Below are 26,868 nucleotides of genomic sequence, written 5' to 3' on the forward strand. Positions count from 1 at the left end.
GTTACAGTGAATCCAGTAACATTTCGAGCAATGTCCTCAGTTGCAGGGACTGTGTCAAGTGCTACTTTTTTCATTGTCCCAATTAAGAGGCTGCATACAACATTTTAAAGGCTGCACAGTGACGTATCATGGGATAGAAAGGATATGAGGAAAATAATACCTCAGTGTTCTTATGTCACAGATATTTGAAGTGGATAGCTTATTATCAAAAATACTGTTAGACAAGTTGTCTTCCTGTTGAATTGCCTAATCATTTTACCATTGATTGAATGGAGAAAGAGTTCTTTATTTTGATTTCTGAAAATCCCAGGTGTACAATCTTGTTAGTGCCAAGCAAAAAACTTCTCTGTATTTCTTAAACAAAAAAAACCACCTTGGATGTCTTCAGTTGACTTTTTGTGCATAGAGAAGATAAATTAAACAACAGCTTAGCTTCCACTTTTAAACATTTCGTTAATTTGTTTTAAACAGTGACAGAAAATGCCCCAGCCCTGGTCACGTAGGTATGAAATCTTCACCTCACAATCGACCATCTGGGAAAACTGTACCAGAAACCACCAGGCTGGAAGATGCAGAAAGTAAATCTCCTTGCAAGAAGCCCCTGTTATGCAATGTGAAAGAAAAGAAGGCACTTGGGTAACTCTCAGTTCCTTTCAAAGTACTGGTTGTTTGGAGTCAGTTTAAAATGCAACTTACCAGGCAATGCAGCCCAGTGGTTTGTCTGTGGAGTTATTAGAAGCGGTGGGGAAAGAGATGGAAGCTCTTCAGATCTCTTTATCTTAGAAATAGAGGGGAAGGGAGTATCACAAGGTAATAAGAAATAAGAAACACATGTCAGAGGAGAGGAAAAATACAATACAGATCAATTACTGGAAATTGAGATCCTTCTTCCTGGGTTTGTGTACAAATATGTTATTGTATATATACAAATATGTACAGATGTGGAAAAATTGAAAGTAATTCCATAACTTTCAGCATCTGGCATGCATTTTTGACAGAAAATGACATGAGATAGCTTTTTATACCATAAATATTATTCTCCAGTGCAAGTCTGGAAACTATCTTTGGAGCTAAAGTACACAATTCAGTGTTTTCATGGGGATATGTGAGGCAATAGGATTCCCTAAATTTTTAATTAATTACAGTATTGCTACATTATTTTATTGACTATTTTCAAACAGAAATAGATGACACCCTGGACTAAGAAGTGTTTGTTACCTATTTACATGAGCTATGTTATTTTGTGTTCATAATACATGAAGTGTATTAGCAATAATAGTGGCTTGAGAGACAGAGACTGGAGAGTTGGTACTATATGATAAATATCCCACAGTAAAGCTGATGATTGAAATGCAACTGTTTTTGTTAAGAATTGGACTTTGATAATACTTGTGGGTCCCTTCCAACTTAGGATATTCTGTGAATCAAATCCTCTGAAAATGCTGCAAGTTTTTTTTTTTTTTAAACTTTTTTTCAAATTGGGTTAACTAGATGTGGCAGTGTTTTATTAGTTTTCTTCCTTTTTCCACTAGACTGTTTAACTATTATTAGTTATTTCCTTTATTGCAAAAACCTACATTAAATAAAAAATAAAACTTCGTTTGTAACTTTTTGCATTTTTAGGGTTTTTTTTTTTAAATTATTCTTTCATGTTATTTCAATCAGGTTATATTGTTCAAGTTATTTTGGAAAAGATTTGGTAAGAGCATCAAGCAGTGTTGATATAATTTCCCTACTAATAAACAGCATTCACTAGTCATACTCTAGTGAATTTAAACAGCAAATAAAAAAAGATGGCTTCAAGTGTAACTTTGAAATAACCTGTTAAAAAATAGTTATAATTCATCATTTTAACCATACTTACAGTAAATTCACATTTTTTTTTAGAAATATACTTCGGCTTTACAGACTACCTGTTAAGATTAATTGAAGAAAAAATTTTTTGTCTTTTATCTTTTTTAGAGGATCTTACCTTTAGAAGACTTAAGCTAACCAATACATGTGCTATCTGTTCCCTGTGTTGAGTCATTTTCATTAAGAGAATAAGTCTTGTGCCAATTTTGAACAACCCAGAGACTCTGCAGTTTGTGTTTCAACTATTTGAATCCACTGATGACTGTCTGCATTTTATTGTCTAGCTTTCCTCATTTGTTATGTATCCAGCAAAGTCATAGAGGACTTTCAGTTGAATAATCTTCCTTTGAAAAAGGCATGAAAAATAACATTCGGTATATATGAACTGCTGTGGTTATAAAATATTGAGCATCTAGTTATTGCAATACTCAGTGGATCTTTTTAGATGTGTATTCAAAGTACACATGCATAATTGAAGACATAGCACACACTTGTGTGCTCTTTAGTTGCTGAGCTCACAGCATGGATTTAATTATGTTTGACTTCAGTTCAATTGTGTATACCTTCATATTCAAAGGTAATCTTTTGTTTCACAGAAGTCCTTCATTGAGGAACCATCCACAAATGAACCCAAACATGAGTTTTACTTTGTTGTGTTAAATCTAAGTGGTACTCAGCTAATCTCTAGTTCCACTTACTCCTTTTTTTTTTTTTTTTTTTAGGCTCTTTATGCATCAAACAATTATACTAGAAAATTTTGGTTTGCAAAAATATAATTATGTACATAAATAGTGCAGTGTGTCCCTCTGGAATGTTCCTGAGATTAAAAGTCGTGATAAAAATTACATGCCTATAGCATATTCAATTTTAATTTGAAAGTATCTTCAGAGTAGCAGAAGAACTTCACTGTAATAAGGATTCCACTCTGGAAATCTCTACAGTGAAGGAAGGTGAACACTCAGGCTTGGGAATCAAATGATACTAGCTCTTAAAAGAAAATTCAATTTGTCTTCCAGCATCTTCCCCAAAACCTTCAATTTATGATACTGTCATATTTAACTAACGAGGTAAAATTTCTGGACGTATATTGCTATGAAAATTGCCGTCAAGAAAATAGGGAGGTACTTGTTTCCTCACAGGTTTTGGTGATCTCTCCCCCTTATGTTGAATTACAGCTATCATTCCCTTTGCCTTTGGAATTAATTGCACTAGTTTGTAGCATGTTACTTTAGAAATTTTCTGTGTTTGTGGAGTTGGAAAATAAGTTTTAAGTAAATAAATCTTTCTAAGGAAGAAAGTCCTTTGTGGCACATGAAGTGCCTGCTGTACACATTCCACTGGTATTGCTTGTCATACCATTATTATTTGTGTCCTGTCATACTAAAAAGGCTGGATTTTCTGATCTGCTTTGTTCATTTTGCACCATTAGTAGTGTGATAATTATATTTCTGTTGAAGTCAGTGAACTTGAATCTTAAATCAAGCTCCTACTTGATATAGTCACAGATGTTTTCTTGTATATAATATATAAACGTTATTTATTAGTATAAATGTAAGCAGTGGAATTAAACAGACCTGTTTCTTCTGCGGGTTAGCTAATCTTGGTGTGTAACAAGGTGTTAGGTGTAGATTGGCTTTTTATCTGTGATTGTGACATTTGTTAAGGGGTTCTTGTTGACTCTTCTGGGGATTTCTTGTAGTCTTGACTCTAAGAATCATTTTGTCTGCTGCATATTTTTGGAATATGCTCATTATGTACTTGGCATCTCTGAGTGCTCTGTATCTGTGATGGTTTAGTAAGAATTGGCCAGAGTGTTCTGAAATTCTTAAAAGCAGGAGTAAGTAGACACATAATGTCAGCAAATTCGTATCACTTCACACCTGTAAGAAACCAGGCTGGAAATTACTTCTGAAGGCAGAGTTTGAAAAGGAAATTCCCAGGGGCTCACTTTAAGATGGAAATGTGCAGACCCCCACTTACCCCCACCTTTATAAGATAATAAGAAATTCTCTTATTAAGAAATTCTCTTAATATGAGAATAAGAAATTCTTTTATTTCCACATCTCTTACCCAGTTTTTCTCAATAGGGGGAAGACATTCCCTCTTTGCAAATGTTTGGGCCAGCAAAGCTGAGGGAGAAGCTGGATCAGAAGTAATGCAAAAGCATATACAAAAGAATACAGATGTTTTCGATAGGATCATTAACAGCTGCATTAACAGCTGGGTGTCAGGAACTGTACTGACAATGAATTGATGTCAGGTAGAGATGAATGTTGGGCAGAGAAAAAGGAGTAGGTGTTATTTCAGACAGTTCCTGAAAATGGCATGCATAACCAGTAAGGCTTTGTAGGACATGCGGCTATAGATGTGGGTTTCACTCTTCTCATCTTCTGCTGTGGACACATCCACTGCCTTCATTTGCATAGTTTTCAGTTTCAGTTATGAAGTCAAGTGTGCTGGTATGGTTTACATAATCTTGGTTTACACTGTTCCTGAGCCTTCTTTGCAAAATTCATGTCAGTAATCATGCCATTCTGTAAGTCAGAAAAGTGATCCTCTTTGTTTGTTTATTTTATAATGATACGACATCCTTTGTGTGTGAATCCTGGTGTATTAATAGCATTGCTAGCAAGAGATGTCATCATGCATAGTGATTTTTATGATGTATTAATAAAAATTGAACATCTTATTTTCCTCAGTGGAGTACTACAAACAAAGGACACCATAAAGAACAAAGAGTGTGAAGATGAGGAGACAGAAAATAAACCGCTCATTTCAAATGAAATTAAAGGTAAATTGGAAGTACTTCATTTGTTTCAAATTGAAATCTGCAGAGCTGAAGAAATGTGATGTCCCTTGAATTTCTCATTAAACTGAATTACGACTTGTTTTCCGCATTCACTGTTTGTGTCCAAAAATTTCTTGACAGCACTGTTTCTTTATCTTGTAATGATCAGAGGCTTTGCCAAGAACTTTATCACAGTTGTAAACGTGAGTGCAAAATGAAGAGTGATATAAAAAAATCTCATTTTAATGATGTTTTTCCACTGACTTTTAAAAATAGGTCATTAAACCAATCCAAGTGGTAAAGGTATAACATTTGCTTATTGCCTCGAAAGTGTTTTGAAAGTTAAAGCATTTACACGTTACAGACATGATGCAAAATTAAGGTGACTTACTTAACCCAGCCTCAGTCTTGTTGAGGGTGATGGCCAGACTGTGGCTCTTCACTGGCGAGACTGGAAAGTTCTTATATGGTCTCCAGAGGTTTCTTCCAGCATGGAGTTTTCTTCTGTTCAGTGATTCTGTGTAGGTACTGCTGTGTCAAAACTCTAGGCTGTCACAGATCCAGTTGGACAGATTCAAGCAACTGTTCATTATTAATTTTTATCCTTATTGTTTAGAAAGAATACAGCACAAATCCAGAACAAAGCAGTCGTATATTTGATAATTATTTTACATGTGTGAAACTTAGTATGTCAGGATTGTTATGACTCTGACTCAGTGCATTGTTTCAGTGCAGCTGACACGAAGGTCAATACAAGTTAAGTGTCTTAATTTCCTAATCTTAGTTCTTTGTATTTTTTGATTATTTTCTTTGGCAATTTTTTGTGCAACAGCAGTTTTTAAGGCTTTAATCAAAATTCGTAGGACTTGAGTAACTATGTTTCTTTAAGATCTACATGTCTTACTTTTTAATTCTAAGAAAACTGGCCTGATTTTGTGAAGCATTTTGAGTTTGACAGAATTGACTGTTTGGATAAAGTTTCACCAACAAGCTCTGCTTGCGAGGTTCTTGCATAGTCAGATTTAGGAAAACAGAACATTTTCTTACATTATTATCTAGAAAAGTTGTCCTTGTTACACACGTAATGTCGCGTTATTATGTGTTTGAGTAGGATGGCACATTTAGGCTGTAAGACAAAAATGGATCATTAAGTTCTTGCTATCAGAGTCATGGAAATCTCAAGATAAAATAATTGTAAATTCATGAATTGTGTCTGTTGGTAACTGTGCTTGTTGCCCTGTTTTTTTGGCATGTCACTTACCTTGTTGTTCTTCAGCCTACTCTTGCAATACTCACTTGGGCAGTTCTCTACTGATAACTTTATAAAATGTGTACTGCTATCTTCTCTCTCTTTGCAGAAGGATTATTTGGAGCTAAAGAGCTCCGCTGAAATCACAGCCCCTTCATATGAACTTTCTTGTGGACATAAATCTTGTGCTTAAAAATGGTTTTTAACATGCTAAGAGCTAGAACCATGCAGGAGGGACTGAGCAGTGTTAATGGTCTCTCATTAATACTGGAAAGTATTTGCCATTTGGCTTCTTTGAAGAGTAAGTTTATGTTTTGTTCTGTGGTAACTTGCTAAGAAGATAGAAATGAACTATCATAGAGAAGGATAACAAAGTAGCATAAAGTATGAAGAAGAATGTAAAGGCAGGTGGGCTGATGCTGAAGCGCAATGTCAGCAGAGAACACGGGTTAGTTTTAGAAGTGTGAACTTTGTGCATCTGACTGCTGTCTTGTGGAGCTGGCAAAATTGGAATATATGTCATATTTTGTCTGGCCCAGAAAGACAGATTGCCCCTCTATGGGAAGCAGGGCTTGCAGAGTGAGAAATATCCCAGAGCATGAGGGTGGGGAAAACTTTTAACTGTCTGGTATTAGAGACATAGATTGTAGCCAAATTGGTGTGTTCTGGACTTTCTGGTACAAGGTTACCCACACTAAACCTAAATTTCCTTTTGATGATGTTCTAATTATGTCTGCCACAGGGCTAGGGACTTTTATTTTTAATTTTCTCCATCTAGTTGGGTAAATTGGAGCTTTCCATGCTCCATTTGTGTGCTCTTTGTCTTACCTGTGAGGCAGATACTATATAGACTGAGAACGCTGCTCACTATGCCTGTACCTATGTGCTGTTGTGTGTACATATGTTTAAACATGCAAATACGGGGTGTGATTTGTGCAGTATTTTCTTCACACAGTATTATAGTTAGCTATTTATGTGGCAGTATTACTATATTGCATGTTTTGTGGATGAAAGGAAAAAAATAGCTGAATACTTATATTTTCAACTCTTGAGAGACCTTTTCTAGAAGGAAAAGGTCAGAGGATGAGGATGGGGAGGGGATTCAAGGGAACAATTAGAAAGATACTGTTCAGTAAAATATGCTTTACATTCAGCACAGTTGCTGCCTGACAAGACACATTCCTTTCTCACTGAGATTTTTATTAGTATTAGAGGCTCTAAGGAGCATTTGTAAAACAACAGTGAAGTGTAAACAAATATTTAGGGAACTCTCTTCGAAGAGTGAGAGTATAATGGTAGTAAAACATTAACGAGTCTATTTTAAAAAAATTAATGAGTGGGCTGACAGTGCTGACTAAATGGCTTAAGAGTCAACTTCTGAATAATAGGCATTAATATGAAATGAGGATAAATCTTGAAAGTAACAAAAAATTAGGCTAGAGGAGCAGAACAACACAAGCAAATGTAATAACATCCTATGATAGGCATATTATAGACCAGCCCCACTGTGCTGGCAAAAATCTATAATGGGAATTTGTGCTCTAGTTGTTGGGCATAAATATGTGAAAACTATAACAGTAAGGATTGGGAGAACTTGTGGTTAATAGCAGCTTCTCAAAAATGGAAGTAGAATGGAACTGCAACAGAAATGAGCAGTCCAAACAAAAACAGCATATGGATTTGTAACTGCAGGAACCATGTTATTAAGGAATATTAGGCATTAAGAGCATGCTTTGTTGGCAGGTCCTTCAGAAGTGAATTTCAGAGGTTTTCCACAATTTTAGTTGGCAACTGGGAAGCACTCTGGCCTGAGTTCATATAGCAGGCATGTGCTTTTGCACTTCTAATGGATGTAAATGAACAGGGATGTCATATGCAGTTCAACATCATTCAAGGTGCGACTCTTCACTCTTTCCTGCTGCATGTGTCTGCAACTGCTGCTTTTCTCCAGAAAACAGCAGCATGTGGCTGAAGACACCCTCCCACCAGTACTTACCTTTGGGGGCAGTGCGATGGGAGATCATTCCTTCTGTTATGGATGAGCGTGATAAAAAGCAGCACGGAGGAGTTTAGTGTTATTTTCCAAACAAAACATTCAGTTAAAGTGGAAGCAGAGAATTTGCAGACATTGGCGTTTTTTCCTCAGAAGAACTGAAAAACATTTTGTTGTGGATGAGCCATAAATGTTGTGTGGGCTGGAACTGTGTAACTGATTCACTTGAAATTTTGTAGCAGTGCAGTGCTGCTTTCGATTTTCTAACAGCTCGACTCCAAAATTAAGTTAATTCTTGTGTTGCTGTACAACTATTAAATGTGTGTGTGATTTATTGTACCAAAATATTTAAAATTGTTTGATCTGTAGTGTGTTATGCTAACAGCTCCGATGGCATCGAATTGTGTTGTGCTGGAAGAGACTTCTTCCATGTAAGAGCAGTTGTATTTATAGAGAGCCAATATAATGATAGTCATACCAGTGGAAGAACACTCATGGCACTCTAATTCTGGTGTAAGCAAAAATGTACAGCTTGTGTAGGGAGGTCCATATGTAGGAATAGAAATGAATGTGCTTTTATTGTGACTGATCTCATCACTGACAGAGGGATTTAATTCTTGTTTCTTGTTTCCTGTTGCTGAAGATGTTGAAGAGCCCAACACGCAGAGACTTCTCTCTCAACCAGTTATCGTGTCTTCCAAGCTGCAAATCCCTGGCCTACCCTTGCGCTGGGAACAGCAGAGCAAGCTCCTTCCAAGTGTAGCTGGGATCCCAGCCAGTAAAGTTTCTAAGTGGAGTACAGATGAGGTAGGTTCCCCCTTTATCTTCTGTCTTACTACCACTCCTTGAAAGTTGATTCAGAGCTTTAGATTATCCCCATTGATTAATACATGAGTACTCAGAGGATTAGACTCAGCCAGACCTAATGTAACTGATCCCCAAAATGCCCATTCTGCTGCCATGCAGCCCCAGAAGCAGAAATATTAATGCATACGTGTATTGACAGAGATAAATATGCATATATATGTGTATATATATATATATACGTATGTATATATATATATAAAAACATACTCACTGGTGTAAGGGTATGCTAAGTGTAAGAGTAGTGTTTAATGTACAGCCCAGCATATCAGCTGCCCATGGTCTCCACTCCCAACATCTAATCCCCACACAAACGTTCTGGAGGAATGGTGTAGGGGTCTGCATGAACCAAGAAGCTCTTCCTGGTGCATAGTTTGGGTGTGGCACACTGCTTTGGAGAGTGCAGAGAGGAATGCTGTGGATATGGTCAGGCCATAACACCTGATTTTAAGATTAGAGCCCTGTCTCCATTCAGGTATGTGACAATGCTTGGACAGACAAAGTCTTGTCATTGCTTTACTTTCACAAGTACCTGTGACTACTCTCTGCCCCTGAGGCACTGGGATCTCACTTAATCAGAGAAAAAAAGAAGCATGACTCCATACACTTAGAGAAGAAGGTAGAACACCTAATATGAGACTGTAAAAGCAATAGCTAAAAGACTTTAATGAATGTCAACCTTAAAGACTATTTTGAGAAAACCTAAGTCTTACTAAATCTTTTGTTGTATACTTTGGTGGCAGGTCTCTGAATTTATACGAAGTTTACCAGGATGTGAAGAACACGGCAAGGTGTTTAAAGATGAGGTGGGTGAATTTTATTTCAAAAAGACAGAGACGAAAAAGCTTGGTAGAAATACATATAAATTAGTAGGATGAAGTGTATGGAATCATAGAATCGTCAGAGTTGGAAGAGATCTTTAAGATATTAGGTCTAACCCTCCAAACCAGCACTATCCCTGTAGCCCCTAAGCCTTATCAACCAGCACCAGATCCACATGCCTCTTAAACACTTCCAGGAAAGGTGACTCTACCACCTTCCTGGGCAACCTATTTCAATGCCACATTGTTTAAAGTCAGTTGCAAATGTATGGAAGATTAGGTTGGTTTTCAGGCCATGAAGTAGGAAGAAATTAAAGAGAAAACTAGTCAAGTGTCAACCAGGTGCTTTTACAACTTTGTTCCTGCCAATTGAAATTACTCACCAACTTTGTTATTTACTACTGTTCTTTCTTGATCTGGTTGGATGAAATTTATAAACAAGTATGTTATTTTAGTTCTGCAGGATGTTAGTAAGTAAAATAAAGCAGAACAGTGGTTCAAGATAACCACCTCTTAAAACTCTGTGTCTTGTCTGATCACACTTGGCTATTGATGCTCTTCCTCCTGATATAACCAGTTTATGAAGGTGATTTGAGTGAGCAGGAAGTGAGAAGATCTGAAGGTTCTGATGAGGTTCAAAGGAGTATGTGCTCACTTTGTGAGCATGCCAGGCATGCATTTGTCATCTGAGAAGATTGTTGTTCCAAAGTTGTCATTAAGAATGGATAGGGCTTTTAGGTACATTAGGCCTTTATAAACTAGGTTGGGTTTTTTTCTGCTCAGCGGTTTGTTATTCCTGTTAATGCTTAGTTTCAAGAAGGCAGTTTGATCACAGATGCCAGAGTGAATAGTTCCGGTGCTTATCCCAGCCAGTCGACCTGAATGGGCAGAGTCAGCCAGCCTTTCAAGTGAAGAATAATTGTGGTACTTAGACCTGAGAAGGCACCTCCTGAGGGAAAATGCATACAGATGGCCCTGCTAATCTCCTGCAACAGAAGCTTTCAGGCTGTGCTATAGATTGTAATGACTATTACAGCTGCATATCAAAGGACTGGCAGGCTGCATCTCTGGGCATTTTGCACTTGCTCAGATGTTGGACATTTAACTATTCAAACCTAGATAGCCCCCTATGTTACTTGGGGTGTCTCATCAATGAATTTAGAAATAAAAGTTGGCATATTGCTAATCAAGTCAGGAAAATGTTGGCCCTGTTGAAACCCCTGGAAGTAAGGACCCTGGGGCTCTTCGAGTTGGGATTTAGCACTCCTGCTGAGAGAAGGATTTGCTTACAGGAGAATGTTCATTTGTAATGTTTTGTAATATAGCAACACTACAAAGCTGGCAGAAAAAAATTCCGGGTTTTGAAAAGTTCTGTTGTGTTTGTGTAAAAAGGCAGTTTTATTAGCCTGGCCCCTGTTTTCATCTGGGATCAAAATAATTCCAATTTGCTGTTTAGTGAGTAGAAAGTGGTGGCCTGAAGGGGATTCCAGTTCTGTAGCTGGGAGTGAAATCCAGAAGTTTTCCTTATGGATGCTTGCATAAAAGGAATAGCTAAGATGTTTAACAGCATTGCTGTGCTTCAGTATAGTTGAATTACACTTAATTTACCCACTTTACTTTTCAATAGGTTTTATATTGTCAGTATGAAAATAAAAACTGTTTAGCTAAAAATTAGCCAGAAGGTTGTTTTCAAGCAGAAGATCATCCTGTTCTCTTGGACTAGCTGATCTGTCTAAAGGTTGAAATCAAAGCTCTCCTGAAAGCATTTGAAAGTGCTTGTATTCAGCCAGCCCTTAACTTTGTCTGAAATTGCTGGGACTTTTCATGTTTTCTGAAACGTTTATACTGCTGCACTGTCAGACCTATTAATAGCTTTTTGTGTTTTTCTTTTAAAGCAAATTGATGGAGAAGCATTTCTGCTAATGACCCAATCAGACATAGTCAAAATAATGAGCATTAAGCTGGGACCAGCCCTAAAAATCTTTAATTCCATTCTGATGTTCAAAGCTGCAGAGAAAAACTCACACAATGAACTTTGAAGATAATGGAAAATGTGCACGAACCAGCTTTCTCCACTGGAGCTCATGTATTATTCAAAGCACAAAGACTCACTAGAAGTATTGAGTAAGGACTCTCAGAAAGGAAGAAACATAAGTTCAGCACTGGTGGACTATTTATATTCTCCTAGAGCCAGTACACATCTGAATCCTTCTGGGAAGTGTTCAAGCTTTTGAGAAGGTACTGTGTAACAACCGAGTCAGCTGGTCTTATTTACCAAACTAATGGCGCTAATTCTCCATGGATGGTTAGGATCCCTAACTCTCTCTGGACATCAAGAAAACCTTCATTAATTATTTATGCTGTATTATATAAGGGAACGTTAATATTTTCTAAGGATTCTTGAATTGTACTTCATGTACCCATTTTACTTTTCAGAAGCTTTTACTTCATTTTATCAAAATAAAAACTGATCAGCCAAAAATTAGGCTACAGGTAGCCAGATGAGACTGTTATGGCTAATGTGTATTTGTGCCATAGTTTAAAAATGAAACACTTAATGTTACATATGTGACACATTATGCTACAGCATATGACTTTACAGATAATAAAACTGTCTGTTTGCTTGTAACAAAACAAACCTTGTTGGGGTTGAAAATAATGCTTTCTTGATAACTGAATGTTTTTACTTTTGCACGATTACAGAAATGTTACGTGAGTTTTGCCACCAGCATCTTTAATGTATTTTATCAAAAGACCAGTATAGAGAAGGCTGCAACTGAAAAATAAAGTTTGACTTCATAGAAGACTTTTTGTTTATGCTGCACAATAGAGTCCCAGCCATTTACATGGGAGCCTGCTACAGTCCTGCAGAACATGGAGGAAAATAGGAGTATTTTGAGGCAAGGAGATTAGCAGAAAAGAAACTACATTCAGTCGTGTCTGCACTTCCCTGTCTTCAGGGTAGTTACCACAACAATGGAGAAAAAACTGTGCTCAAGCTAGGACTGCTACCCTGGTTTCATATTCCACAGAGGTTTGCTTTCACAGTGGTGGGAGAATTATTTCACCCACCACTTTCTAGCCGAAAACTCTGATTTGTAAATGAATAAGGCATAGGAGGAAAGGCAAAGCACGAGGAAAAGGATACTTAAATGCTTGTGGTGCACCAGCACATCCTGTGTGTAAAATACATGCAATTCACTAGGTCATTAGCAGGCTGTAGACATCACCAGCAGTTACTGAGGTGAGGCAACCTCCCTTCTTGGAGGATTATTGTAATGATTTGTCAGCGGAAGTCATTGCACTTGGTATATGTACGTAAGATGTAAACCAGATGCACTTTATATGGAAGAAAGCCTAGCTACCTGTATACTGAGGACTGCTCCAGAATGCTACTTGTGCAACAAGAGAGAGAAGAGCTGGATAAGGTTTTTTGGCAGCCCTGTGTTTAGTGCTGCAGTGGGCAGTTGCTCAGCTGTAGAGCTGAGAACAAACAGCATTTCCGTTGCACAGAGCTGGGAGAATTTTACATCTTCCCACAGATTTTGCTAGGCTTTTCTTTGGCTGGAGTTCTTAAGTTTTCACTCTGTGTGTCCCTTCCAGATCGTGTAGGTGACTGGTGCCTGCCATAATATGAAGTGAAACAGGGTCAGTATGAAGTAAGTTGCATTGCTCTGTTAATTTCCTTCCATAGCATTGCATAAATAATATTTTTACATTTTGTTCAATATTTGTACATTCAAATTGCACTCTTATTGTACTACAATACAAATAAAACCTTAACTGGAGCCTCTGTTACCTTTTTGTGTGCCCAGGATTCTCAGATGAACCCAGCTGCTCCTGATGGGTGTGGTGTGGAGTAATTCCTCACTGTAGCTCAGTGGGGCCAGGAGTTTCAAAAGAGCAACTTGGCTACTGCTGTGTGCCCTCTCCCTGAACACTTACTCCCCAAGGCTCCCCTTGCCATTAGTCAGAATCCCATTTATAGCTCTGGACTTTGTCACTGGCAGCAGCTGAAGTTGCAGATGCAGATCAGTAAAATGCCAAATTCTTCTGTTTTCTTTCATTCTCTCCTTCCATGCAGTTTATTTTCCTTTACCCTCTGTGTCTGTCCTGTGTGCCGCGTCTGTAGCCTGCAGTGATAACCAACGAAGAGATTTGCAGCTCAACAGAGATTACTTGGGGATGTTAGCATCTCCCTGAATTTTTATATACAACTACTTGCAAAGTACTGTGGTTTAAGAAATGGATTTGAATTAATACTGTTTACAAGGTGTAGAGTAAACCTCACTTGAGCCCAATTTTTTATTCATGCAGCTATCACATACAATAAGGAGGACATACATAATCCTTACTTTTGTATTCCATGTGATGAGGTAGCTAAGTGTTGCTCTGTTACAAAAACTACAGACAAAACTACCCAACAAATTCACTTGGAAACGAAAACCATTCATCAGACCTACTGAATCTTTGAAATGGCAGTTAGCATTGGTTTTTGTGTTGTATAGGTGGTAGCCCAGCCCTTGCACTGATAAAGGTTGTACTCTGCATTCCATGGGAGCTATGTGAAAAATCCTAAGCCTACAGCAAGAGAGTTTGGCCATTAAATGCAGCCATCTCCTCTCATCCTGAAGGATCTCCCACTGTAATCACTGCCTTGGAGTCACCCCTTGCACAGCCATGCTTTACCAAAGTTTCTGTGATCTTCCAGACTGTGTTTGAGTGTTTAAAGAATCATTGTGACCACAAGTGCTGCTTTGCCTACACTGACATTTTTTGAGCTGGTGGGAGATTGGTCTGTAATAGAATGCAGTGTTTTAATAAAAAGCCATTTTTTATTTCTAATTAATGCAGTGGGTCTTGTCTGCTGGCTGCTGTTCCTGTCTATCACCAGGCACTTGTCCAAAGCTGTGCACTGCCAGGCAGTGTCCCCTGGGATTTTCAGACATGCAAGAGCTAAGAGGAGAGTGTTGGGTAAAGAGAAGGCTGTGGAAGAAGAGAGGAGAGGGCCTCCACTCTGTGTGGGCAGACAGAGAGTCACCACATGGAGAAAGCTGATTTGTTCCAGGGACCAATTTTGGAAAGAAAATTAGGCGTTCCCTCTGCAGCACCAAAGCTGTGGTTACCACTGCACATGGCAGCACCCCAGATAAGTCATTCTTGCTACTTTGAGAGCTCATCTTAGAATCCCTATTTTTTAAATTCAGGATTAATGTTCAAACAAAACAAAATGTTTCATGCAAGAAAAAAACAACGAAAAGTCATCATCCTGCAAATTAAAAATCAGGCCCACCATTTTAAACCACAAAAATTATTATATTAGGCTCTCAGCAATCCTAATATTATGAAGCAATGGTAATAAGTACATGTTTAATTTGTGCCATTTCAAAACATTAACTGTATTACCATCTCAAGAAGCTAAGTGCTCATATTGATTCACATTTTAATTCTCAGTCAAAATATCTGAATTTGTCAAATGCTCCATATAGAAAAATAATGCATAACACATGAAGTAATCTAGAAAATTTTATTATGTCTAGACTGCTCTAAAATCTACATTTAAAATAATGAAACTATTTGAGTTTTAATTTTTTTTTTAAGTAGCCAGTACAATAAAAAAAAAGGATATTACTAAACATAACTTTTAAATATACATACAATTTCACTACAAAGAATGGCACAAAGGGATTTATTTTAACAAAATATCAAATGCTCCTGAGTGAAGTGCTGGGCGCACCATCAGATACTGGATGCTTGGGTGCCTCCAGCCCTGTCTTTACTGGGATGGGCAGGGATGCTGGGTTCCTCACCTCAAAGACCAGGGACTCCAGGAAGTTCAGTGTCCTGTGGATTCTCTTTGGGCATGGGATATTGAACACATGAAATGCGGCCACCAGCGCTGCCAGAGCCATGGTGCAGTCGTCGAGCTGGGCTAACTCTTCCCTTTCTACGTACAGGGCAAATGCGCATGAATTCATGTTGAAGGGATTTTTCACTTCCAACACTGGTGTCACTGCCTTTACCTAAATTTCAAAAAAGGGTATTTCAAATGATGCCACAGCATTGCTTCAATGAACAGCTCAGAGAATTAAGTAAGCCTGATAACACTGCTTTGAAATTAGGTAGTATTTCTGTGAGTACTTCTACTCAAAAGACATATGTCATCTCTTACCAGGAACTAAGCTGAGCCACCAAAAGGCCAGGTGATGTGCCTATGTAGGTGATAAAAGGAAGAGAGACCAAGGCTGCTGGTGCTCTGTCTCCTACCTCCTCATTCACTGCAGCAAACAGACTGGAATCATCTCCAAAGACCTCTGGCAGGAGTAAACATGCAGCAGTCATTTTCATATCTGTCAAAGGCAAGGATTTCTACTAAATTACAAATGAAAACTTTCTGGCCCTGCAGTATCCTCCTGGAAAAACAGATTGCTGTCTATGTAATAGTTTTAACAGCTCAGTAGTGGAGCTGTTGTTCAGTCCACTTTGAAGGGTAATTTGTACCACAGTCAATATTTAGGCACATCAGCTGTTAATGGACATTAGTGTCCAAATCATTCATGGAGCTCTGCTACTCAATATTATGATTCAATTTCCCTCACAATAGGTTAAGTTGGCCTTTGGGTTGCTTTGAGTTTGTGAGCTGAGTAGTCTTCCTGCCCCCACTGGCCTTCCCCAAACTCCTCTGTCCCCAGTAAACTGGCTGTCTGGGGAGTCGTGCTGCCACAGGACTCTGCTTTGAAGGCTGCAGTACAAGCTGGTGCCGCAGAACCTCCTGGCTCCTGTACCTGCTATCCCTCTGGTTCAGCTGTTACTGACTATAACAACTATTTTGCAGGTCAGGCTTCTAGTGTCACGTACTTCACTGAACTTAACTTGCCATGCTTTTATTATCTAGGTGCCAGGTCAAGTTGTTTGTGAGAGAAAAACAGAAAAGTAAATGCCTTGGGAATTTACTAAGGTATAGGTGAAAATCTCTGTGGACACACTGTATAAGAAAAGGGTACTTACTATATCCATAGTTTTCCTTGGCCAAAGCTATGAATAGAAAGTCCATAAAGGCTTTCTGTATTAGACTATTCCTTTAGCATTTTAATCTATCACGAGTACTTGTGTTTTTAATCTAAGTGAAGGAAACCCCCAGTATTTTAACCTACACTGCTTTCTTCTGTCAAAGATGACCTGGCAATAAATGGAGTGAAATTGCTATAGGACACAAATGTGTTCGTATCACGTGACCTTGGACTCACATCCTGGCATTATGCCTGTTTGATAGAGAGTGAGTCTAAGGAGCACTTCTCAGAGAGCTAAACTTGGGCATAGGCAGCGTCGGCTGGGGAAGAACAGCAATTCTGAGTGACTGCTGTGTAGGTTTTGTCCCTGCAGCACCACATTCCCCAGACTTCTCAGACTGGAAGAAGCTGAGTGTCAGCAGGTGTTTGCTCCCCGACAGCCAGGGAGCCAAACACGTCGAGGTACATGGACCTCACCAGAGGTACCAGTTTGTGCCCTTTTTCCTGCAGTGTGTCTCTGCAGAGATGAGGTGGCTGAAATAGGTAGTGGGAACTACAGCTTTAATTTTACTGGGATAAAGATTTTAACCATAGAAACTTGCTTCCTAAAGGAAATTGTGTCCTTTTTTATGGGGCTATTTCTAAAGCAGAAAATTAGTTTTACATGGGTATTTTTAGAAGCACTCATATATCTAGAAATATGTACTTCTGCTCATCTAGCAATACTTATTTTAAGGTAATTACTTACTTTATCAAACCTGCAGTCTTCTATTCAGTGGGAAAAAGAAGTTTCAATACTTGACTGACTTAATTTTCCCACTAATTTAGTAGCTTTTATTCTCAATGCTTCACAATCATTATATATTTTCAAAGAAACTATAACATTTTTGAAATATTTTTGCAGTACGATTGAAACTAGTTACATAAGTAAGAACAATTAGCTACAACAAAACTCTGATATTCAGAGCATAGGAGATTTGTACTGACATTTCAGAACATCTTCCTCGGTGTGCTGCTTCAGATTTTCTTGCAGCATAATGTTAATTGGATTATTCCTCACCACATACAAGGACAATATGTTTTCTGAATAAATCTCCAAAATCTCGACTGTTTTCTTATAAATGTCCATGTGTGTGAGAAGCTGGAACTCCCTAAAAAGCTGAAAGAAAAACAAATATTTGATATTGCAAACCTCAACACCAAAACTGTAAACAATGCATGCACTTTGAAGACAGGATAAAACTAGCTCAGTTAAATAAGATTATAAACTCAAGAGGCTGATTTAATTTCTTTTCAAAGCAGGGAAGAAATACATCAAGTAACACCAAAATACTTCAAATAGTCCACTGGTGGTGTGGGTGGCACCTTTAAGACAGAACTGGTGAACCTTTCAAAATGGGATTAGCTGCAACAATATGAGTTCGATTAAAGAGAACATTGCTGATGGATACTTCAGTAGAAATATCCCATAAAATACATTCCTACAGATGTATCACATCTATAACACAGAATTCTATGTCATTATTAAAAATAGCTCTGTTACCTGATAAGGGCATCTTAAGAAAGGAAATAGTCTAAGAATATCTTTTAGAGGTGCCTTATCGCTGATCATCTTTCTCCGTATTTCTATTGTCACATTCATTCTGTTATCCACTTCTTCCCAGTTCCTCTGAGTTTTCATATATTCTTGATTAAGCCACTTAATATGTAAATCCATTGTACTCCCTTTAAGATGAGCAGATTTCTATCAAGAAATGAAGGACAGAATTGTAACAAATCAGCCTTTTAATCTGATTATTTAGCTTTCTTCACTCGGGTCATTTGATGTGACCTCTGTGGTTTGAGTGTAGTCAAGCTCAGCAGAAAGTGTAGTGTGGTTTCAATTCCAGCACTGTGAACTCACCCTCGTATTCTAATAGATTAAGGTCTGTTTTCACATAAAACTATACCTGTAAGCCAAGTCCCCCAAGCTCAAATTGCATATTTGAGGCTATTCATGAAATTCCTGTTCCTGTGTCTGGTTTGTCTCATTGTGGTTTATTGGAACTGAGTTGTCAGTTTTAAAGAAAACTCAGTGTTCAGCAGTATTAACTCTGTGTTACCAAGAGAAATTGTATCTTCCGCTTACTCATACAGGTCCTAAAAGCAGGACAACTAACTTTCACATTTATGCTACTGGAGTTTGTACTCCCAAGGAGACCAGCTGAACTAAGAAAACTCTTACTGAAAACCATTATTTGAGCATTTTGACTGTTACAGTTTTCAAAAAGTATTTTTGTACTTGAGGATAGTTAACAACCTTCCTCAAAACTATCGTTATTGTCCCTGAGGTAATTCCAAAGCCAGTAATTACCAAGAGGAGGAATGGCTATCCAAAGCAGTACACCAATAGGAGTAGCCTGAGTTTGTGTAGCTTATCCATCAGTGCATGCAGTGAATTTGCTCACTGAAAGAAGCTGAGGGGACATAGGGATGAACAGGTAGTACAGTTACCATCCTCAGGCTGCGTTGCCACTGGCTTTCCCTGTCGGTATTGTCACTGATGCAGCTGTGGCTACACACAGGGGTGACCTGTGGGTCAGTGCAAGAGGGAATTGAGACACTTCAAAATGTTCCCCAGAACATTTCCGACACAGAGCTGTGAAACACACAACATCCCAAACCACTTTGCAGTGCTCTGCATGTGCAATTAAACTTTCCAGTTTAATTAACATCCTTCTTTAAAACCATGCATGTGATATCCCAAGAATGGTTGCACAAGGTACGCAGTGAAAAAAAACTGTCTCCATCCCTCTGCATGCAGAACAGATACCCAATGTGATCCCTGCAGGTACTCTCTGGCCCTTGCTAGGGTTCTGTATTAGCACAGTCGGCACTCTAAGAGAGAATTTTAGTCTTCATTGTGTTACAACGATAATGTTTGTTTCTGACCAGCTTGTGTAGGCATTCCTGGCCTCTTCCTCAGTGCACAGGAGCAGAGGTGGGGGATCAGACAACTCAGTGCCATACCCTCCCCTACCTGCCTGGGAAGGGTGCTGGGAAAAAGTATAAATGATGAGTGGATGGTGCTACTTCCTGTGGGTTCTGTCAAGACTTCACTACACTGGGGTTTGTGGACTCCCAAACTTTATATTTAATAGCCTTCAGTATTTATATTTATATAGCCCTCAGTAGATTTTTTTTCTCCTTCAATTACTTCTCCCAGTCACTTTTCCAACTCTCATAAAATCATACCTTCCACAAAATCCTGCTGTAAATTTGGCAGTTTAACTATATGCTGTCAGAGGAAATGCATTTATTTTTCTCCTGCTACCTCTGCCTTCTAATTATCATACTGGATTCAAAACCTCTTCACCATCTCCTTGCCACTGTAGTTTTATAGATATGTCATATTCTGTCCTCAGCCATCTGTTTTCCAGCCGAGACCATCCTAAGCTGTTTAATCATTTCACATATGAAAGCTGGTCCATGCTTTCAGTTATCCTTGTTACTGTCTTTGCATGTTTTCTAATTTCACTGTAGCTTTATGAAATAGGTGCAGTATAACTTAAAGTACTCGTTGAGATATTGGGACACCACATGGGCATAGAGTGGAATAATGCATTGCCTTTTGTTTCTTTCTTAAATAATTCTGTGTAATCAACATTTCTTTTTGAGTGCTGCTTAGCATTGTGCCAAATATCCTTCGGCCTAGTATAAAAATAGCATTTGTGAGTGGTACTAATAAGCTCAGAGCCCATCACTGTAAATGTTAGGACTGGGTTTTCTCCTTGTGCCTTTTTTTCTATCTATCAGAACTGAACTTTATCTGCTGGGGTTTTTTTCCCTGGAGCTCACTAGCATGGGGTCCCTCTCCGATTCCTCAGTCTTTGTCTTTACTATCCTTGGTAGCATCACAAAATGTAATCCGCCAACTATTCTACTATTCCCACATCATTTAGAAATACACTGAACTACTTAAACTAAGCATTCATAGTCTTTTCCACTGTAAACCCCAACTATTTCTGCCTAGCCTTGTTTGTTCTATCTTTTAACTGCTTATCCATTCAAGGACCTTCCTGTTTATCCCCTCAGATTATATCCTCTAAGAGCTTTTGTAAGGCATGTGCTAAAATCTCTTCTGAATTTAAAGTAAACTGTATCAGCTGGATTGCCTGTGTTCTCAGGGTTGTCAAATACTTCAAAGAACTAATGAATTTGTGAAGAATTATGTCTGTTTACTGGAACTTTGTTGATTCCTTCTTAATGTGTTAACCTCTTGGGTTTGCATTATAGTTATTGCCAACTGGGCCAGTGAAGACAGAAGCTTTCTTTGTCCATATGTTCTCTAGCTCTCTCCTGAAACTCTAGAAACTGGCGTCAAATTAGCTACCTCCAAATATCCAGTATCATGTTTCATGAGACAAATTGTGCATCACAATTAGAAAATTACCTGCTTTATCCTTGGACAGGACCGAAAATTTTGCTCAAATACTTGATCCTGGAAATGTGTTACTGCTCATTTTAGTGAATTATTCTGTAACCCCTTCACTGACATGCCAGTCTGAGACAGATGCCCTGATGCTGCCCATGAAGAATGGCTCCAGTAATGTGATCATCTGAACTCATCTACTGAGAATCCTTGCAAAATCTGTCTAATTTTTCTGGTATGGCTTTATATTCTGCCAGCTCTCCTGTACCTAGGGAGCGCACCTTGAGCACTCCTCTCCCTTAGCAGTATCAGGCTTCTTGCTTCTCACCTGGGTGAGAAAGCCTTTATAACCAGTGCAGAAAAGGCAGGAAACCACAAAAAGAATTCTCTGTAAATCTCTATCAGATCACTCACAGTATCAGTTTTGTTTTGCTACTGGTGTGTCATCTCTGCAAGCTTCCTGCATCAGCCTTTGATGGTTTCTGGTATGTAATTTATATTGGTTACTCCTGTGAATACCATCTTATTATTCACACATTCCCAATTGGGTATTCAGCTATTCCTTAACCTGCTAACTTGCCGTAAGTTGGACAGACTGTCTCTTGCTTCACGGTGACCACTGCACAGAACCAAGGGTTGGCCCATACTTGTCAATCTCAAGATGCCCATGCTTTCTCACTTGGGCAGTTTTTGGGGCTTTTTAAGTTACACTATGTTTTTTATGCTGTGCAAGAGCTAGCTTGAAGTCTCTGACTCCAAACAGCTCTTTCACCACTGGTTTTTCCTGTGGATCTGCTTTCATGCCTCCTGACCATAAAGCAGGAATTTCTTCAGCAAGCTGAGCATGGTGGCTCATTACCTGAGGGCCTCTAACCTTCAGTGTCTTACTTGCAGAGACAAGAAAGCAAAACAACTTGACCCAGTGTGCTGTAACCACAGAAAAAGTTGTGACCTTTACACCAGCTTCTCTCCATCCCATTTGTCAAAGCAAACTCTGCTTAATTTGATGGACTTTCTATCTGTCCTTCAGAGCTATTTTAGCTAATGACATTATTAATTAGCTAAAGGAGACCATTTGACATTTTCATCAGTGGCAATGGCATGCTACCAATAGAAATACAGCAGTAGTATGAGGAAGAATTGCTGTCATACCTATCTATTAGGGGTAAAAATTAGCAATGGAAGGCCAAACTTTGTAGTGTAAATCATCTGTTACCTGGGAGTAACACAAGCAGAAGTCAGTGTTAAAATTTGTTTTCTTGCAGTGTTCATCCTGCTTAGAGCAATCACTATCTATAGTCTTTCCAAATTCTTAGTTTGTGAACAAGTTGGTTTTTAAGGTAAGTGGAAAGGTGAGAGTTGGCTTTCTTTCGGGGGAAATAAGTTATCTCAGTGGGACACCCAGTTGATGGGAAAATGATTCCAAGTGTGGTTTAAAATATTTTATAGTTAACTTTAACATTGCAGGAAGAATCTGAGTTTGGAAGCTGTTACTGAACTGGTTTATCAGCCTACCACACGCTTATTTAGGGAGGACTCTACATCCTCTCTACTTCAACCGTCAAAGCAAGAAAGCTAGTTACAGCATGGCAATATTCCAGTAAAATTTGACTATAAGGTTAAAGCTCAGTTATTTCAATACCATTCAAAAGCAATCCTACCTAGGCCAAAGCCAGGATCTCTTGTCTCAATGTCTGAAGAAGCCACAGCTAACTGTGCAGTATATATGCCAGACAGAACTAAAAAAAATAGCCTCATTAAATGAAGAATCCTTACTTCTCGAGGTCACCCAACTCCTCTGGCCACATTTTCAAATGTGTCACCGGTAAAATCCATTTCAGTTGCAGCAATAAGAATGTTAATTGGTGATATTTAATTATTTTTGTATACAGAATTTTTTCTTATTTAGCAACCTACAGACTTAGTTTATAACATAAAGGATTTCCTTTCTTTTTAAACAATAAAAACTTGAATTTAAAAAAAAAAATTCCTTCTGGAAAAAATGAGAATTTATCTCAATGTCTTTAGATAAGAAGCTGCCTTTTTGTCACAAACTCATGAGAAGAGCAGCAGAACAGAGAAAAAGGCAAAAGGATGCAGAAAGGAAGTTAATATGGTAAGCAGAAGATTCCCAGTACTTGTCTGTCAGAGTAACCTAGCCCTAGCCTGAAGGATGGTCCTGCCAAGGATCCTACTCATTCTGTTGGATTCACACTCAAAGGGTGACAGCAGTAGGGAGCCCATCCCTTAGTGCCCATGCCTACAAACTCTCTTGACTTCTTGGCATCTCAGGTATCTGTGACTGAAGACACCAAGTCTGGGAGCCACACAGGTTGTGAGGCTCCTTGCCTATGCTCCAGATGCCTTTTGACTGTGACCTCCCCACCTGACATTCATGGTTCTATTTGGAACCATATACAAGTAGATTGTGTTAAGATGCTCGCATTAAAGCAAGAAAACATGCAAACATAAAACTACTAGACTCCAAATCCCTAATTCATCCCACCTCCTGAAGCAAGAGGATAGTCATTTGATTGGAGATGGATTTCTAAATAAAGGCCCAATTCTTAAATGTCCTTTTGATGGATCTTGATTCTTCCCAAGATACGAGATTGTATTAGCACATTCTTGTAAAAAAGCTCCAGTTAGCAAGGCACTTTTATGAAACGGTGCCACAGCCAAGGCAGTGAAACTGCTACATCAGTTTGCAAGGTGGAAGGGAGCAACTCTTATGCATGATGTGATCTCCAAGGTCTAAGATTTCAGTTATGGTTAAAAGCCAGCATCATAAATCATAAAGGACATAATTGTCAACACCAACGTAACATGACTGCCTAATCACAGAGTGATGAAGGCGCCTCTGATGCGGACAACAGACACCTCTTGTTCTTTACATGGGTTTGCACCAATTCCTGAATGGCAAATGCAGCCTAATGGTTGCTGAGGACAAATATCAAGATCTCTTTTTTGAAGAATGCCAATAGGACCTACTGGCCCCTCAGTCTGAGAGAGGGAATTCGAATAGGAGCAGTGGAGTTAAAGAGATGGATATGAGGACACTACTGCATGCTGTCGGTCTGCTCACTGCCAACCAGTGATCCAGGTTCCTCACCTGGGATGCTCTGGGAATATTTCTTTGAGGCAATTCCTTTGGATGCAGACTAATCTGCTTGCTGGAAAGCAATGTAAAAAACGTGATGGTAAGGAGAATCATGTCCTGGAACAGCAGTGCTGTGCAGACAGGTTCAGTGGCATCAGCACTGAATGGGAGCTCCTTTTACACCGTACATTGGGACCGGGATGCTGAGGGGCAGTAGTGTTGGTACAGCCATTTTCTTTTATTATTATTGCTCTTGTCAGCTCCCAGCAGCTGCTAATAATATTTCCTTTAAAAAACACATTTCAAATTTTCCTTGCCAGATGCCAGTGCACATTCCAAGTCATGTTATTGCTGAGAGCATTGATGCTGCTAAGACTTCTTGATTGTTGAGTCTACCTGCATCAGTTAGCATCAGTGCTCAAGGTACTTGCACAAGAAAGCCTGACAGTAGTTAGGACCCATGTTTGGAATAATCTTTTCCATTAATTGGCTTTTATAACTTCTTCAGAGTGAGAAACAGCTTTCAGTTACTTAAGCGAGCATAATCTGAATTGTCTGTCTTGATTTTTGAATGCTGAAAAGTGGGTCTTGCTATTTCGAACACCTACAGACACAAGGCATCATAAAAGCACAGTGTATAGAACTCTTTTTACCACCACTATTGTAAGGGACAGCCCTTTTTTCTGTGGTGACAATCAGGCTCATTGGAATGACATTTACTGTAATGAGCATGGGGGCGTTTTATATCAGGAGGAGTGATCAAAACAGGCTATGACAATTAGAAAGTGAAGATCTGCTCAAAAAAGCCCCCAAAACACTGGATTTGAAACAAGTATGAATCTGAAAGGCAGGCTATAAACTGCCTTTACACTGGTCATGGCCCATCTTCTCATCCTGGATGGTGGGAGAGGATTGAGAAGGCATCACAACCATGCCCCACCTCTTGCGTCCAAATACTGAACACAGGTGAAACAGCATGGACAGGCTGCTTTCGAGCAAAATGAGCATGTAACTATCAGCAGGATCCACACTGACTTGTACTCCAATGAGATGTTTAATTAAAGCAGGCTTTGCTTTAATTGCACATAATTACCCTTTTGAACCAGGCAGGCAACTTCAGAGCTAGATTTACGTGTCAGTGGTAACCAAAAACTTTCAAAGCCACATAAGTCAGTCTATTTCTGATCACAGAAACTGCTTTCTGATTTCATAAACTGCATAAGCAAAATGAGAGAAATCTGTTTTCTCTATCAAGGGACAACCTGTACTTGACAATTTCACTCACAGAACAATGAAGACACTGGCTGACATAAATAAGAAGGTGGAGTGCAAGATGTATGTCACAGATCTGTGTTTAAAGCTTTTGCTTTGACTTAAAAGCATTTTAAAATATTAACTAAGCAACACTACACACTCAAAGTTTGATGCATGCACATCAAAGTTTTAGTGGAAAACTCACATTACAACAGCTCAGTACAGCCATTGAATGGTCGTTTATATATGCATGCTCACATTCTGGCTGTGCAAATATTCCAACGCTTGATTTGGAGACCATTAATCTTAGAGGGAAAGGTGCTATCACCCCTGTTTCATCTGTGTATGGCATTCTCAGTATAGATCACACCTAACGCTGTACCTGCCAATAGTGCCATGAGATTGAGCCAAGAGAATTTCTGCATCTCATGCACAAGCTGTTCATCCTCTGAGAATTTTACAGACATTTAGTTCTCTTTTTTCCTTACTGTTGCTTTATTTTTCTCGTTGCTCCCTTTTTCTCCAGCCATCACTTTCCAAATCCTATTCTTTCCAGACTCCTTGAAATCTTGTTTCAAGTTTCTGACTCTTGCAGTGGCATAAGGTCATTGACAAACATGATGTTAGTTATCACCTCGAAGAAAGGCAAATCCCTAGGGTATGTCTAACTTGCCGAATTTACCTAATCTGAGGTAAAAGAGACTCTGTCTCATGGGGTAGACCTCACTCAATCCTGATTCCTCCTTTCATCAGAAAAGACAATTTCCAGATACAATCAACAGGGTAAATTTCACCATTCTTGTACTGCATGATACCACTGAAGCAAGAATATATGGTGTTCCTCCTGGGCCAGGGGTCTTCTCTGCTTTTTCATCCTCTTGGCACAGGATTTGCACATTCACCAATTTCAAGTGTCCTGCTTATCTTCCCTATACAGGAATAATATCAATAGATGTCCAACTTAGTGAGTTAAAATTTCTGCAGAATTCTTCCTCTTCTCCCAGCCTAAGTACTAATCAAAACATTTCTTGTGTCTATCCCCTTGACACAGAAAGAAGATGGCCTGATGGTGCCCCCTTTATAAATAGTTTTCATTATGTTATTCCCAGCTCTGCTGGGTGTGGCAAATACTCCCATTTATCTGCAGACATCTACCACTATCTTAGTTGACATCTTGTCAGAGCCTATCCTTCATTTTCACACCTAACTCCAAATTTATTTGTGTGACAGCTTCAGAGAAACCCTGATGACCTCACAAACAGGCTGTCATAGGATGTAAGAAATAAGAGGCTCTAAGAGAGGGACTGTACTCTCTTTCCATTTTTATTTAAGATCAAGAACTACTAGCAGTCTTCTAGCCGATTATATTCCCTTACAGTTCAGGTAGCTTAAGATACCCTTAGGTAGTCCCTTTGCGGAGATATTTTCTTACTTAATGTCTGGGATGGATGGAAGGAGCTTAATCCAGCTGCATAGATATAGCTATTTAGTGGCTATAAGGGTATCTCAGAAGCCTCTGGAAGT

The 26,868-nt window shown here is 38.8% G+C and overlaps 2 protein-coding genes across 12 annotated transcripts in view; one reads left to right on the forward strand and one right to left on the reverse strand.

Annotated features, from left to right (window-relative positions):
* The window catches only part of L3MBTL3 (L3MBTL histone methyl-lysine binding protein 3), a 76,067-nt gene extending 62,710 nt beyond the window's left edge, over positions 1–13,357 (forward strand). For 8 of the 9 annotated variants that reach the window (XM_042016569.1, XM_042016573.1, XM_042016572.1 and 5 more), the window contains 5 exons: positions 472–636; positions 4,554–4,645; positions 8,528–8,691; positions 9,492–9,554; positions 11,465–13,357. In XM_042016569.1, the coding sequence (XP_041872503.1) occupies positions 472–636; positions 4,554–4,645; positions 8,528–8,691; positions 9,492–9,554; positions 11,465–11,608 (628 nt within the window). In that variant the 3' untranslated portion in view covers positions 11,609–13,357. The remainder of the gene's footprint in view (positions 1–471; positions 637–4,553; positions 4,646–8,527; positions 8,692–9,491; positions 9,555–11,464) is intronic. The other variant, XM_042016568.1, reaches the window with a different exon arrangement.
* A 1,807-nt stretch (positions 13,358–15,164) lies between these two features.
* The window catches only part of SAMD3 (sterile alpha motif domain containing 3), a 36,115-nt gene continuing 24,411 nt past the window's right edge, over positions 15,165–26,868 (reverse strand). Inside the window, exons 7-11 of one of the 3 annotated variants that reach the window (XM_042016581.1) lie at positions 19,073–19,150; positions 18,123–18,323; positions 17,567–17,738; positions 15,837–15,919; positions 15,165–15,592 (exon numbers count right to left, since the gene is read on the reverse strand). In XM_042016581.1, coding sequence (XP_041872515.1) covers positions 15,275–15,592; positions 15,837–15,919; positions 17,567–17,738; positions 18,123–18,323; positions 19,073–19,150 — 852 coding nt within the window. In that variant the 3' untranslated portion in view covers positions 15,165–15,274. Of the gene's footprint in view, positions 15,593–15,741; positions 15,920–17,566; positions 17,739–18,122; positions 18,324–19,072; positions 19,151–26,868 lie in introns of all 3 variants that reach the window. The other 2 variants (XM_042016583.1, XM_042016582.1) reach the window with 2 other exon arrangements.

Source organism: Corvus kubaryi, unplaced genomic scaffold (assembly GCF_017639235.1).
Source record: "Corvus kubaryi isolate FWS band 111438036 unplaced genomic scaffold, C.kubaryi_AGA036_p1.0 split3-73, whole genome shotgun sequence".
Taxonomy (NCBI): domain Eukaryota; kingdom Metazoa; phylum Chordata; class Aves; order Passeriformes; family Corvidae; genus Corvus; species Corvus kubaryi.